The 14,240-nt window shown below is 41.9% G+C and overlaps 1 protein-coding gene across 2 annotated transcripts in view; it reads right to left on the bottom strand.

The window, feature by feature from the left end:
* Positions 1–740: 740 nt before the first annotated feature.
* LOC117247350 (poly [ADP-ribose] polymerase tankyrase-2) overlaps positions 741–14,240 on the bottom strand; it is a 41,965-nt gene continuing 28,465 nt past the window's right edge. For both annotated transcript variants that reach the window (XM_033611859.2, XM_033611860.2), the window contains exons 27-30: positions 13,342–13,447; positions 12,721–12,907; positions 10,781–10,937; positions 741–1,964 (exon numbers count right to left, since the gene is read on the bottom strand). In XM_033611859.2, coding sequence (XP_033467750.1) covers positions 1,902–1,964; positions 10,781–10,937; positions 12,721–12,907; positions 13,342–13,447 — 513 coding nt within the window. In that variant the 3' untranslated portion in view covers positions 741–1,901. The remainder of the gene's footprint in view (positions 1,965–10,780; positions 10,938–12,720; positions 12,908–13,341; positions 13,448–14,240) is intronic.

The following is a 14,240-nucleotide window of genomic DNA, read 5'->3' as shown; positions in this document are numbered from 1 at the left end:
GGCTAAACTACGGCCCATGGGCCAACTGTGGCCCGCTGCCCATTGTTAAATGGCTCACTGTGAATTCATAAATAGCATAAATAACATATTTCTAATAAGCTGAACCGTATGTACATCGCACAGCCTGGTTTAAACACAATGTTGCTGTCATCTCGAACCACCATCAGATAACTTCTGGGAACTCCAATAAATTACTGTAATGTCAAATGTTAAACTGTTTAGTAGTGTTGTATTTTAATATTCAAAGAAAATTAATTTTCTATGGCAAATGGGCTTTTCTAATCTAGAAACACTGACTTTCTCGCCGTGTAACTGTTTGAAAACTTTGCATTTACAACTGTTTGGCCCGCAACTCTTTTTGTTTTTCTGTATATGGTCAACTATCAAAATATCGGCCGACCCGGACTTACAACAACCTGAAAAGCTGCGTCAATCTCTCACAACTAAAATTATCATTTTCATGGCATTTTCATGGAAAACTGAGTTTCCCATTCTTATAACAGCCTACAAAGTCCTGATGGACTGCGGTCAATCATCAGCAGACGTATTAGAATCACTGAATAAGAGAAGAGGTTATTTGTAAAAACAGGTAAATGCCAGCCATTTTAAAAATGAATTTACCGACATTGGTTTGATTGATATTCCCTGGAGTGTGCAAAAAGGAAGAAATAATAAATAAAAATATAAAATATTTATAATATAAAAATATAAATAAATAAAATAAAAACATGATTTAGGAAAATAAATACAAATGTAAATATCAAATGAACAATGACCCCTTGATTGGGAGCTGTGGGACATTGTGGGTCATCAGGGACATCTCTGCCATTTGTATGTCTTAATAAAAGGTTTCAGCTGCTGATAAACATATTCAGGTTTTCTCACGTCATGTGATTGGCTGATCAGCACAGTGCTATCCAATCATATGCTGCTTCTCATTAAGGCTGATTCATGAATTGAACTCTCCAGAGCCGCAGAAAGAAAATCACGTCTTCAGACTGTCTCCAAACCCCAGCAGAGATTTTTCTTTTCAACATTATAAATGTTAATGAACTAACATGCTTGTACAAAAGAAGATTACACAACATCTTTGTAAAATAAAACCAATACTTCACCTCGTTAGGATGTTGCCAGGCAACACATAAGAGTTGTTTGTGGAAATGTTTGTCAGAGAGAGACTTTTCAGAAGGGACGAGTCACTTCCAATAACGTCAGTGTCAGAAAACAATGACTTTCAGTGACGGTTTATGTTTTTGAGAACAACTGTTAGCTGTGAAAACATCTCACTGTAAGTCGCTTTAGTTTAAGAAGTAAATGTTACTGTATGGATCAAGAACATGTGGCCATCTTTACTTTTATTAATGCCTATAAATGCATGCTGGGTAAATAAAAATGGTGTCAGCTGTCAAACTAAAAACAAGATGTTTGACTTTTTTTGACTGAGGCATCAGTCAGTACTGGGTAGTACAGGTGAGTGGTCTCTTACTGGTTGGAATTACTCCCAGATATCCTGTCAACAACATGTTAAGCGTTGGCGACGATGTGCTTTGTGTCTAACTATGACACTGATGTGATAAAAGTGACATGTCCTCTCTGAAGCCGCAGCACCCCGAATCACTGGACGATACTGTTTTAGTGACAAAAGGACAAACTCAACAGTCACATCACGTCACATCATGAAACAACTCATGGTTCATAAAGTGCATAAAACAAACTATAGAAAAAAAACAACAGGCGTCTGATAAAAACCTACATGTTTTATACATTGTATAAATAAAGTTTTTCTTTGTGCATGCAGTTAGTAACGCCACGGCTCAGCTGATAGGATAAGGTGAGCTCTCTTCTTCTGCATTTCTTCGTATTTTCCTCCTCTGACACTTCCTTCATCGTCCTCTTCCTCCTCATCCGTCTGCAGACTCGTCAGGTTTCATGATCTGGTATGTGATCAGGTACTCTGGATACGCCTGTGGGCAGCAAAGAGGCATTCACTGACAGTAAAAACAAAGACTTAAGACACCAGCAAAGCGCAAAGCCCGCACTAAAATGATACAGGAAGTAGTTAGTTTGATTGTAAAGCTGTGTCAAATTTTTGGATGCACCACCAAGACTTAAGGTTCATCTGAGCTACTCTGGTGTTAAGTGGACAGTTTAATTCCCTTTTCATTCGGAATGAAAGTTCATTCCTATTAAATGTGATCTTGTAAACACCTAATTCGGAATGAAAATGGCCAACGTGATTGAAAATTCATTGCGATGTAAGGGGCTGGAATATTCCGTTTCTAATTCCGAATGAAAGAATTTCTCGCACTTGTATACACTCATTCCTCTTTAAGTTCATTCCGGTCTTTCTGCGCATGCTCGTTTCCTTGACCTTCTGGCGCGATGACGTGTATGGCGCGCGTGACTGATATGTAGCAACGGGCTGAGATAGAGCAGTCAGACTCGTTGCACTCACCGGTTTCCATTCACCACAGCACGGTCTTCTATCTCCCTTCTTCGACCTTCTACCTCCCTTCTCCTCCTCAACAGACGAAGCATTAGCAGAACAAGGTTGTTGTCGTACTGCTGCTTCAAGAATATAAGCAAAACAAGCCCGAAAAAGGCACTAAGAACAGCGTCGTCAAGCATCTTGTTATCCGGAGCGAGGACTACAGTGTTTTCTTCTGGTAAACGTAAACACGTAACATCCGCCCCGCCCCCTATCCAATCAGAAACCTTCCCTGCCCCAAACTTGCGTGGACTGGAATAAAGGCGATTAAACTGATCTCCCGTGTAAACCCTCATTGGGAATGAATATTTCCCATGTAAACTACCTGGAAAGACTTTAATTCCGAATGATTTCATTCAGATTTATTTAATTCTGAATGAGAAGTCATCATATAACCGAACCCACTGTCTCAGAAAATGATATTTTCACTTCCTGTGGCCAATCAGTGAAAAGCACTATTCTGTCTGATGGCTAAAAATGCTAACGTTAATCAGCAAACAACAAAAAGGTTCGTAAACAAGGACAAAGCATTATGATTAGGTGATAACTACACAACCTTAACCTACATCCAGAATAACAACAGTGACCTAGGTCTTACACCTAGCACCTAGGTGAACTTATTCCCATGTCCAACTATTTTTGCAACGGTTAAAGTCCAGGTAAAGCAAAAATAAATATGTGTCATTAAGAATTTGGCTAAATCTGTATATTTAAAAAAAAGTCGACAAGTTTATAAAATTACGTTTTAAAATCATGAAAAAATAGGCTGCTCTGAGACACTGGGGGCGTGTCCGCTGAATGCACTGAGGCCACGCCCACTCACAGGAAGCACTGAAGCCACGCCCACTCACAGGAAAGCTGCAGCCTCTTTTAATCATAGCACTATGATGGATGCTTCATCTAGCAGCTTTTTTGGACTAGAACAGCCACAAATGTTTGAGCCACCAGAGCCAGAATCAAATTTAGAGCCAGAGTACTCTGACCTGCCTGAAAATCCACTTGGTACTGCTCGGTCTGCGACAGAACGGCAAGGGCTCTGGTTCTGATACAGTGTAGGGGCGGGGCTTATGCTAAGGGTTGCTCCATTGTGTCACTGGGCAGGCTTTTAGCCCTGTCCAAAAAATCTGGACACAGAAATGGTGAAGAACAGTTTAATGGTCTAACTCTACGATTCAGTGGGGTAAGATGGGGGAAGACGCCCCCCTTAAGAATAAAGTCAATTTACTGCAAAATTAAAAAATATCTGGATCTGATTTTAGCATTCGTAGGATGGCAGAACGGTCTGCAACGGTGTTTGGGTGGGTGGAGCATGTCAGGTGGTATCCACATGAATGCCAGAACCAAAGGTTTCCCAGCAGAACAATGCATTGGAACAACATAATCAGAGTAATTCACTTTGGTTTGAATGTTTTGCTGATCAGTGTAGTTCCCCATCTTTACACATGTTTTTAACAAGTGTTTTCTAACCTGTAAAATGTGCCTGATGTAACTTTCAGATTTTATTTCACCTAACTTTAAAATGTTAGTAACTCTGGCCTGAGTTATAAATTACGTTCAGACAAGGTGACATCTGAGTTTATGCATAACTGGTGCGACACAGTGCAGAACTGTGCTGATGTTTGGGCCTCCCGATGAGTCAGTGGTATAACTGACAGACTTCGGCCTTGTCATTAACAGTGATCTCATGTTGTGTCATGTGGTTTTGTATCTGGTCTAATCTTCTGGGTTGTCAGTGGTCCGGCTACAAAATTTCCACCAAATCACAAAGACTGAGAAACAGACACTGTGATAATGTGAGACGGCTGAGTGAAGAGCAGCCTGCAGCTCCACATCTCTGCAGTCCCGCTGCTCTCCAGACATCAGCTTTGTAATTCCACACACTAATAGCACCGCTGATTGCTCGAGTGGACATCTATTCACGCTGGATCGTGAAGTGCCACTTATGAACAGCTACGGGTTTCAGCAGAAGACATTATATGTCCAACTGACTGAGCACAAGCTGTGCTCTCCACTTATACAACGACTAAGTGATATACAGTACAGGCCAAAAGTTTGGACACACCTTCTCATTCAATGCGTTTTGTTTATTTTCATGACTATTTACATTGTAGATTCTCACTGAAGGCATCAAAACTATGAATGAACACATGTGGAGTTATGTACTTAACAAAAAAAGGTGAAATAACTGAAAACATGTTTTATATTCTAGTTTCTTCAAAATAGCCACCCTTTGCTCTGATTACTGCTTTGCACACTCTTGGCATTCTCTCCATGAGCTTCAAGAGGCAGTCACCTGAAATGGTTTTCCAACAGTCTTGAAGGAGTTCCCAGAGGTGTTTAGCACTTGTTGGCCCCTTTGCCTTCACTCTGCGGTCCAGCTCACCCCAAACCATCTCGATTGGGTTCAGGTCCGGTGACTGTGGAGGCCAGGTCATCTGCCGCAGCACTCCATCACTCTCCTTCTTGGTCAAATAGCCCTTACACAGCCTGGAGGTGTGTTTGGGGTCATTGTCCTGTTGAAAAATAAATGATCGTCCAACTAAACGCAAACCGGATGGGATGGCATGTCGCTGCAGGATGCTGTGGTAGCCATGCTGGTTCAGTGTGCCTTCAATTTTGAATAAATCCCCAACAGTGTCACCAGCAAAACACCCCCACACCATCACACCTCCTCCTCCATGCTTCACAGTGGGAACCAGGCATGTGGAATCCATCCGTTCACCTTTTCTGCATCTCACAAAGACACGGCGGTTGGAACCAAAGATCTCAAATTTGGACTCATCAGACCAAAGCACAGATTTCCACTGGTCTAATGTCCATTCCTTGTGTTTCTTGGCCCAAACAAATCTCTTCTGCTTGTTGCCTCTCCTTAGCAGTGGTTTCCTAGCAGCTATTTGACCATGAAGGCCTGATTGGCGCAGTCTCCTCTTAACAGTTGTTCTAGAGATGGGTCTGCTGCTAGAACTCTGTGTGGCATTCATCTGGTCTCTGATCTGAGCTGCTGTTAACTTGCCATTTCTGAGGCTGGTGACTCGGATGAACTTATCCTCAGAAGCAGAGGTGACTCTTGGTCTTCCTTTCCTGGGTCGGTCCTCATGTGTGCCAGTTTCGTTGTAGCGCTTGATGGTTTTTGCGACTCCACTTGGGGACACATTTAAAGTTTTTGCAATTTTCCGGACTGACTGACCTTCATTTCTTAAAGTAATGATGGCCACTCGTTTTTCTTTAGTTAGCTGATTGGTTCTTGCCATAATATGAATTTTAACAGTTGTCCAATAGGGCTGTCGGCTGTGTATTAACCTGACTTCTGCACAACACAACTGATGGTCCCAACCCCATTGATAAAGCAAGAAATTCCACTAATTAACCCTGATAAGGCACACCTGTGAAGTGGAAACCATTTCAGGTGACTACCTCTTGAAGCTCATGGAGAGAATGCCAAGAGTGTGCAAAGCAGTAATCAGAGCAAAGGGTGGCTATTTTGAAGAAACTAGAATATAAAACATGTTTTCAGTTATTTCAGCTTTTTTTGTTAAGTACATAACTCCACATGTGTTCATTCATAGTTTTGATGCCTTCAGTGAGAATCTACAATGTAAATAGTCATGAAAATAAAGAAAACGCATTGAATGAGAAGGTGTGTCCAAACTTTTGGCCTGTACTGTATATAGAATATATGTAAGGGTTAATGCCCTACGAGGTGTCCATTATCAGGAATGAATGAACTTTGCGGAAGTCCGTTCATTCCTGATAATGGACACCTCGAAGGGCATTAACCCGCTTATACCATGGTCACTTACCAAAGAAATGAATATTAAATAAATGATTTATGCTTTAATGTTTTTCACAGTAAAAATCATGAGTTTTTCACAAGCCACAGCTGAGCGGACTATTTAATCTATGTAGCCATGGAAACACGCTGTGGCTGTGGCTGCAACCAAAACAAAGTGTGTCATGAGCCACTCCTCCCTCTACCTCTGCTTCTTCCCACTTTAACCTGAATAACAAACCAGGGCTCGGTGCTCCAGTTGGATCCAAACAGAGAGCCGGGCTAGTTGGGAAGCTAGCGGAGGCTTACTGGCTGTGCTTCCCTCCGGTCATGCTGCGGCTAACGCCTCGCCAGCCGCTCCCAGCTAGCTCCGGTTTGTTATTCAGGTTAAAGTGGGAGAGGCAGCGGATCTGTGGGGCAGCTGAGTGAAGTGGAGCCTGAGGAGGAAGCACCGGTTAGCCCCGGTTTCGTTCCGCTCTCTGCCATTTCATTTCGAAAATATGCACTGCCACTGCTCACTGGCTGTAGCCTTTTATAGGGAGGGAGGGCCAAGGGCTCCGGGAGGAAGTGGGGGGGGGGTTCACATGAACGTACATGAACGCACAGCCGGACCGGCTTGTAAACAAGGGGCTGGAGATCAACACAGAGAGAGGGTGTGTGAGGTCATGTTATACTCCAGATGAAGTTACACCTCTAGTTCTTCACATAGCAATTTTTTAATTCCTTCAATCTAGAAATGATGAATTTTGCTTATTGCTCCTTTAAAATTAAATGCTACATTACCATTAATAGTGAAATTTGAAAGTGATATGGTGATAAAGTGATGTTGGGCTCATCCTTGTCATCTTCTAAATTATTTAATTCTTCCGGTGTCACCTCCTTGTGCCGTTTTTCCCTTTTCTTTTCATTCTCTAACCTCTCTTCTTCTGCATCCCAGTCATCAAAATGATCAAATTCACCAAATAAATTAAATAAAATGATAAAATTACTTATGATGCCCGTTGTAATCTGTTGCCTCTGCTCTGAGTCTCTGTTGCTATGGTTACAAACTAGCAGTTAAGCCAGTGCAATAATTTAGAACCTGTCATCAGGCAATTTGACCGGAACGGCTTTTTAGCCGTTAGACTAAACATCCTGAGGCACTATTGATAATATCAGGAGACTTCAACCATGTTTCCCTCTCCTATCACCTGACTGGATTTACACAGTTTGTTAACTGTTCAACCAGAGAAAATAAAACCCTTGATCTGCTGTATGCCAATGTCAAAGAAGCTTACAGAGCCACTGCCTTACCACCATTGGGCAGGTCAGATCACAACTTGGCACAGACTTCCTGTGTTGTGCCGGTACCAAAAATTAAATGTCCAGCTGAACTACATGACTTCAGACCAGTAGTCCTTACTTCGCTCTTCATGAAGACCTTGGAGCGGCTGATTCTACGCCTACTGAGACTTGAGGTCAAAGACAAACTCAACCCCCTGCAGTTTGCATACAAACAATACACTGGAGTGAACGATGCTGTCCTCTATGCTTCACCATGCCCTAGCTCATCTGGAGGAACCCGGCACTTATGTGAGAATCATGTTCTTTGATTTTTCAAGCGCATTCTACACCATCCAACCCAACATACTCAAAGACAAGCTCACAGAGATGGCAGTGGATTCTTCCTTTATCTCCTGGATCACAGATTACCTGACAGGAAGGCCACAGTATGTCAGGTTGGGGAACTGTGTTTCTGGGACATTAATGAGCAGCACGGGGGCTCCACAAGGGACTGTCCTGGCTCCATTCCTGTTCACACTGTACACGGCGGACTTCAAATACAAGTCTGAGTCCTGCCACATCCAGAAATACTCGGATGACTGCTATTGTGGCATGTATCAGGAATGGGCAGGAGTCTGAATATAGGGACCTGATAAAAGCCTTCAGTGAGTGGAGTCACAAGAACTGTCTCCTCCTGAACACCTCAAAGACCAAGGAAATGATCACAGATTTCCGCAGGTCCAAGCCCCCTCTTCAGCCAGTGAATACCTGTGGGGTGGACATCAAGGTGGTGCCAAACTATAAGTATCTAGGTGTACACCTGGATAATAAGTTGGACTGGTCCCTAAACACAGATGCTCTCTGCAAAAAGGGGCAGAGCCGCCTCTTTTTCTTGAGGAAGCTCAGATCTCTTGACATCTGTAGTAAGATGCTGCAGATGTTTTATCAGTCTGTGGTGGCCAGTGTGTTGTTTTCTGCTGCAGTGTGCTGTTTTGCTGATTATTCGTCTTCTGAATTCCATTAATCTACAATAACAATAATTCTATCACTGAGAAAAATAACGGTAAAAAAACAAACAATTTTACAGGCATAAACATCCTGCCAACATGGATATGAAGGAGGAACTGACTGGATGTCCACAATCAGCACACACTAATGTTCATGTAAGCAGATTGTGAATATTTTGGATTTATTTATTACAATAAATGTCATGTATCAGCTCAGAGAGGGGCCCAAATGCAGAGCAGGAAGCAGGTGGATTTGGACCAAAAGGTGAGCTTTAATAAAGCCGATAAAAACATCCAAAACATGCAGGTAACTCAAAACCGAAAGAAAGGAGAACTAAAACATAAACTGAAACAGAACAATGAAGGCAGGGATGAACACAGATGAACTGACACAGGTACATACACAGAAGACTAATAACAAGGACAAGACACAGCTGGGGCCTGTATCACGAAGCAGGATTAATGTCTTAGCGAGGTAACTTCAGGGTTAACCCTGGGTTTTCGGTCTCACAAAGCCGGTTCAGTTCTTATCGGGGTAGATCACCATGGTAACTTACTCTGAACGGCTATCCTGCTCCGGAGCAGGGTAAGTTCAGGGTTGAATCTGATCCTATAAAAAGCACCACCCACTGGCCAATCAGCTGTTCGGAAAAAAATGACTCTGCTGACAGAAATGCAGCCCAGTCATGACGGGAAGTTTAATTCATTTGATTGATTTTGATTTGAAAGTTTATTTTGAACATTAAAAAAGAAAAGAAAGCAACAACAACAGACAATGAAAAGATTGTTCAAACAGGAGTGGAAAGAAGTGGAACTTTCATCCCACCCCTTCATAAGAAAGAAACTGATCATTTGCGGACACTTAATAGCACCATTAATTAGTGCCAACATTTTGTTTTGTTGGAGGAAATGATCCCTGTTAAAGATAATGGGCCTAATTGTCAGCTTTGCTGCTGGAAATGTGGAAAGTAGCCTATCATGTCTACACTTCATGGTGTTTGAGGGATTTTCCTTTATGTTTTTTAAAGAGGGAGACTAGGTATATTTTTACGCAGCTGTTAATTTCTAACACAGCTCAATATCAGGATGATTTTATTCAGACTATCAATTTGGTGTTGATATGATTTAATTGTGGCGTCAGCTTTAAGCTTTATTGTAGCATATATAGCGTTATGACAAAGAAGACCAATTTATCAGACGCAATGATGTTAGACGATAATTGTAATACACGCAATTCATCTGCGCAGCATTGATTTCATGGGATTCAAGGGTGTGATCAGTGTCAGATGTACAGGTACAGGTACTGTAGCTACTTGAACCAGTGATGAGTCATTTAACCTACACATCATTTTATTTGCTACCTTGTTTTGTCTTGATTTTTCCCTCTCTCCTCCTCTATTTCTTCTTTCCTGACCCGTTTTTTTCCTTCTCTATTATGTAATTTCATTGATGTTTTGACAGGGGAATTTCTTTGATAAGCTTTTAGTGGCTTCTAACCTCTCCGGCACTTTTCTTTTTTTAATCTTGTAAATTTTATACTGTCTGTTTTTAACATTATGTGCAAATAAACTAATCTAAACAAAAACGAAACATCATCCCGTTATGTGTTGCCACGCATGTTTCCTCCTCCTGCAGCTGCCACGGTGTTGGCCTTTTCATGTTGCTTTTCTCCTCCTCATATTTTAGTAGAATTAATCTCTGATCCTCACGAGAAATACTTTTTTTTCCCTCACATACAGCGCTCTGTGAGGACGCTCAGTGACGCTGCACTTCTTTCAAGATTGTGATTTGTCCGCTGCATGCGCGTTCACGGCTCTTGATAAAGCAACCCTGGGTTGAGTTACCGAGTTGATATCCAGCGTCATGATACCGATTATCCTAATTGCCATTGTTGTCTCGCTTCGTGATACAGGCCCCTGGAGGTGGACACGGGCAAAGAGAGGGAAACAGATTGGCTGACAACAAGGATGTGGTGGGAGGGTAGAGCAAACAAGACTAATATGGAACAGGTGTGAAGGGAAGGACTAACGAGACTGATGAGGACAGGTGTGACAGGAAACAGGCGGGAAAGCACACAAAGACAGGAAGTAAAACTCAATAAAACAGGAAATAGATGAATAACAGTAAAACAAAGAACACAAACCGAAAACTCTGAAACAGAGTCCATGAGATAACAGCATATAAACAGAAACACAGGATCATGACAATAAATAAAATAAACATGTATAATCATGTATGAGACGAGTTACCCACCTGCTCTCCTCTGTAGATGACGTACTCGGCCAGAGCGAGACCGTTCACGCTTGGCCTGCCGGTGACAGAGTGGTGACCCGGCGGTGAGTGAGCCATCTTCATGGCACTGAACTGCAGGAAGGACTTCCCCAGAGTCACCCTGCAGAACAACAGGTGCCTGCCAGGGACAAAAAGAGACGCTGACACAAAGTGCATTATACTGTGTGGAAACACTATAGAGAGATATATACACAGTTATTTATTCAGTACATATTGATTTTAGATTTATTGGAGGTTTGATTGTAACAGTTTGTCTCAAGATGACATGAGCTTACGTTTCTTCTTCTCTGAGGGGGAAAACAAAGCATTCGCTACCATGCTGTACAGTTGCTATGCAAATCAAGAGTTAAGGGGAATTTTAAACACGTACCATATTTTATCATGTTTCTGTGTCAGGTGACTAAAGGGAACAATATTTTGTGGCCAAACAGGTTGTGATGTCACCATTCTGGGATTGTTGGCACCGTCAATTTATGTTGACTAAAAGTGTTTGTTTTTGCCACTAGCCATGTTTCCATCAGCCTGTTTAGATGCGCATCTAGAAGTATCGCATCGGAAAATTATGATGGAAACACCAAAATTCGAATTAAAATCCCCTGATTCACACAAACTAAAATATGCTCGCTTTAGCCCTGTTTTGGTTGATTTGAAAAAATGTTGATTCGCAAAACAGGGAGATGGAAACAGTTATGTTCAAATTAAGTCTGTCGTAGCGCACCTCTCTCCATGGTGATATCCACACTCCAGGTCGGGAAGGCGGTAATGCATTTACAAGCTGGTTGCCAACGGCCAGAAAACGTAGAAAAAGAAGAATGTGAGACTTGTTTTGTTTCCGGTTCTGCGGAAAACTCGAGCAAGTTCGTAGTTTTCACCAAAGTCCGCACATTTAATGGAAACACACAGGATTCGTATTTCTTTTAATGCGCATTTCCCAAAGATTCCAATCACTTTTGGATGGAAACATAGTTGTCTCCAAACATGCACAGAATTCATTAAAACATTTAAGTCTACGACATCTCGGCTATAAATGTAAATTTTGATTTAGAGATCTCGACAGCATTAAACTGCTAATTTAAAATGACGTGAAATACAAGCGGTCTTTCCTTGTAGTCAAGCGCTCCACTGACTGACATTTTAATGTACTGTGATGTAAATGTTTTGTCTTCCATTTTATTTTCTGTTGGCTTCGCTGACTGCGTACCCTCTGGTCCCCAATGGTTAGCTAACGTTAGCCTTGGCACCTCTGCACTGAGCACCACCCGGGTCAGGTGGAAGCTAACGTTAGCTAACGGCACTGCTCATTTGGAGATTACTATAAGTAGGCTCCAAAAATAATAAAAAATACCTGACCTTCAGACACCTAGCACATAGTTACAGTTGCTAAGGAAATGATTTGACAGACACTGATTAGATGTTTTGTGATGTAAACGTTTTGTCTGTTATTTTATTTTCTGTTGGCTTCGCTGACTGCGTACCCCCCGGTCTCCAATGGTTAGCTAACGTTAGCCTTGGGAGCTCTGCACTGAGCACCACCCAGGTCAGGTGGAAGCTAACGTTAGCTAACGGCACTGCTCATTTGGGGATTAGGCTACTATAATTAGTCTCCAAAAATAATAAAAAATACCTGACCTTCAAACACCTAACACGTAGTTACAGTTGCTAAGGAAATGATTGGACAGACACTGATTAGAGGTGGGGTTTAGAGAACGGTCAGTTTTGTTAATAATGTGAGAATGTGTGTTTTCCTTTGATGTTTGAAACTCACTAAGGCAGCTTTGAAAATGAAGTGAATCTCGACAAAGACTTGTTAAACTGACATATTTAAATCATTCACTTGAAAACGCCTAACAAAAAGAGTGAAACATGCTGTACTGTGAGGGGGAGGAGTCCTGTAGGCACACCTGTGGCAGATGTAGCAGCAGCGGTCTTTGTGCAGCGGGCAGCCTGTCCCCCCTCCGATCCCGTGAACGTACTGGTTGCTCTTTGACGAGTTCTCGGCAAAGTAGATCCCGGCGCCGAACATCCCGCCGATGTAGGCGTGACGCTCGTCAAAGCCTTTGTGGATGATGGCGTTGACGAACGGAGAGCCTGGGAGGGAAACGTCACAGTGCCATCGATACAAATTCAACTGGTATGAACATTACTATCACTACTGCTACTACTACTACTACGACTTCTCCTGCTGCTGTTACCAGTACTACTGCTGTCACTGCTCCACCTAATGTGATGACTGCTACTCTTCTACTTCCATTATTGCCACTACTCCCAAACCACCTGTACTGCTACTGTTACACGCACTATTTAGTATTACTGTTACTACAACTGTAATTACTGGCTTTTCTATCATGACTAACTGTACTACTGTTATGACACTTCTACTACCACTATTGCTTCTATCACTACAACAACTACTAGTATTGCAGGCTGCTACTACTGCTACACATTATCATTGTTATTACTGTTTCTCCTCATCCTAACCCTAATACTACTGCTACTACTGATAATACAGTTAATATTCTGACCATGGAAGAGCATGCGCTCATTGGAGTGGTTGTGGTTTTCCTCTGAAACTTCCTTCCTGCGGTGAGTGTACCTCTCCCACAGCTTCTTGTTGCAAACCTTCTGGATCTGAAAGACAAGAGGTCAGACGCAGGTCAACTGGAGGTGCAGACAGTGATCAGGACATCACGCGACTGCAGGAACACATCAGTTAATTAATACAAATGGTTTTCTTGCACGTGACTGAATGGATAGATGTTGGTCAGTCGGACCACTAACTAACTACTGGTTTTGTCCAGATGTTAATGTCTGTTCTCTGTGTTTAGTGCTAATTATGTTAGTAGGGATGCACTGACTTTCAGCTGCATATTCGCCATTTTGACTGCCGTCGGCCTATTGACGAATAAGATGACATTCACTGCTCACTGCAGTGGTCGATGTTTTTCTGTTGAGTCATATTGATTTTGCGCAGGCTAAAAAGCTGTCCTCAAAACTTAAAACCCCATCATCCCAGGGATTGTACTGAGTTACATTATGATGCCTTCAAGCTATGTTAGAGGTGGGTGATAAGGCTCTAAAATAATATGATGATAATCCAGGGTATTTCTGCAACAAAATTCTTAACAATGTGACAAAGTTTGCATCAAATATCCAGTAAAAAGTACAGAAAAATCATCTCATCATTTCTTTAGTTTGTGAATAACAGCAACTCCGAGTGAGTAGAAACGTCCACAAACAAAACAAAGTTTGAATTTTAGAAACTTTTGTACATCTGTTGCCTGAATTAGACAAAAAGGAACTGCAGATTCATTGAGGTGCTGTGAGTCACTGTCACAAAACACAAAGGACTATGTAATCAAATAAGTTACAGAAGATCTGTTTTGTCTTGTTGAAATGTTTCTTCTAAACACAAAATATCAAT

This window comes from Epinephelus lanceolatus, chromosome 21 (genome assembly GCF_041903045.1).
Source record: "Epinephelus lanceolatus isolate andai-2023 chromosome 21, ASM4190304v1, whole genome shotgun sequence".
Taxonomy (NCBI): Eukaryota; Metazoa; Chordata; class Actinopteri; order Perciformes; family Serranidae; genus Epinephelus; species Epinephelus lanceolatus.
This window is presented reverse-complemented; position numbering and strand designations above follow the sequence as displayed.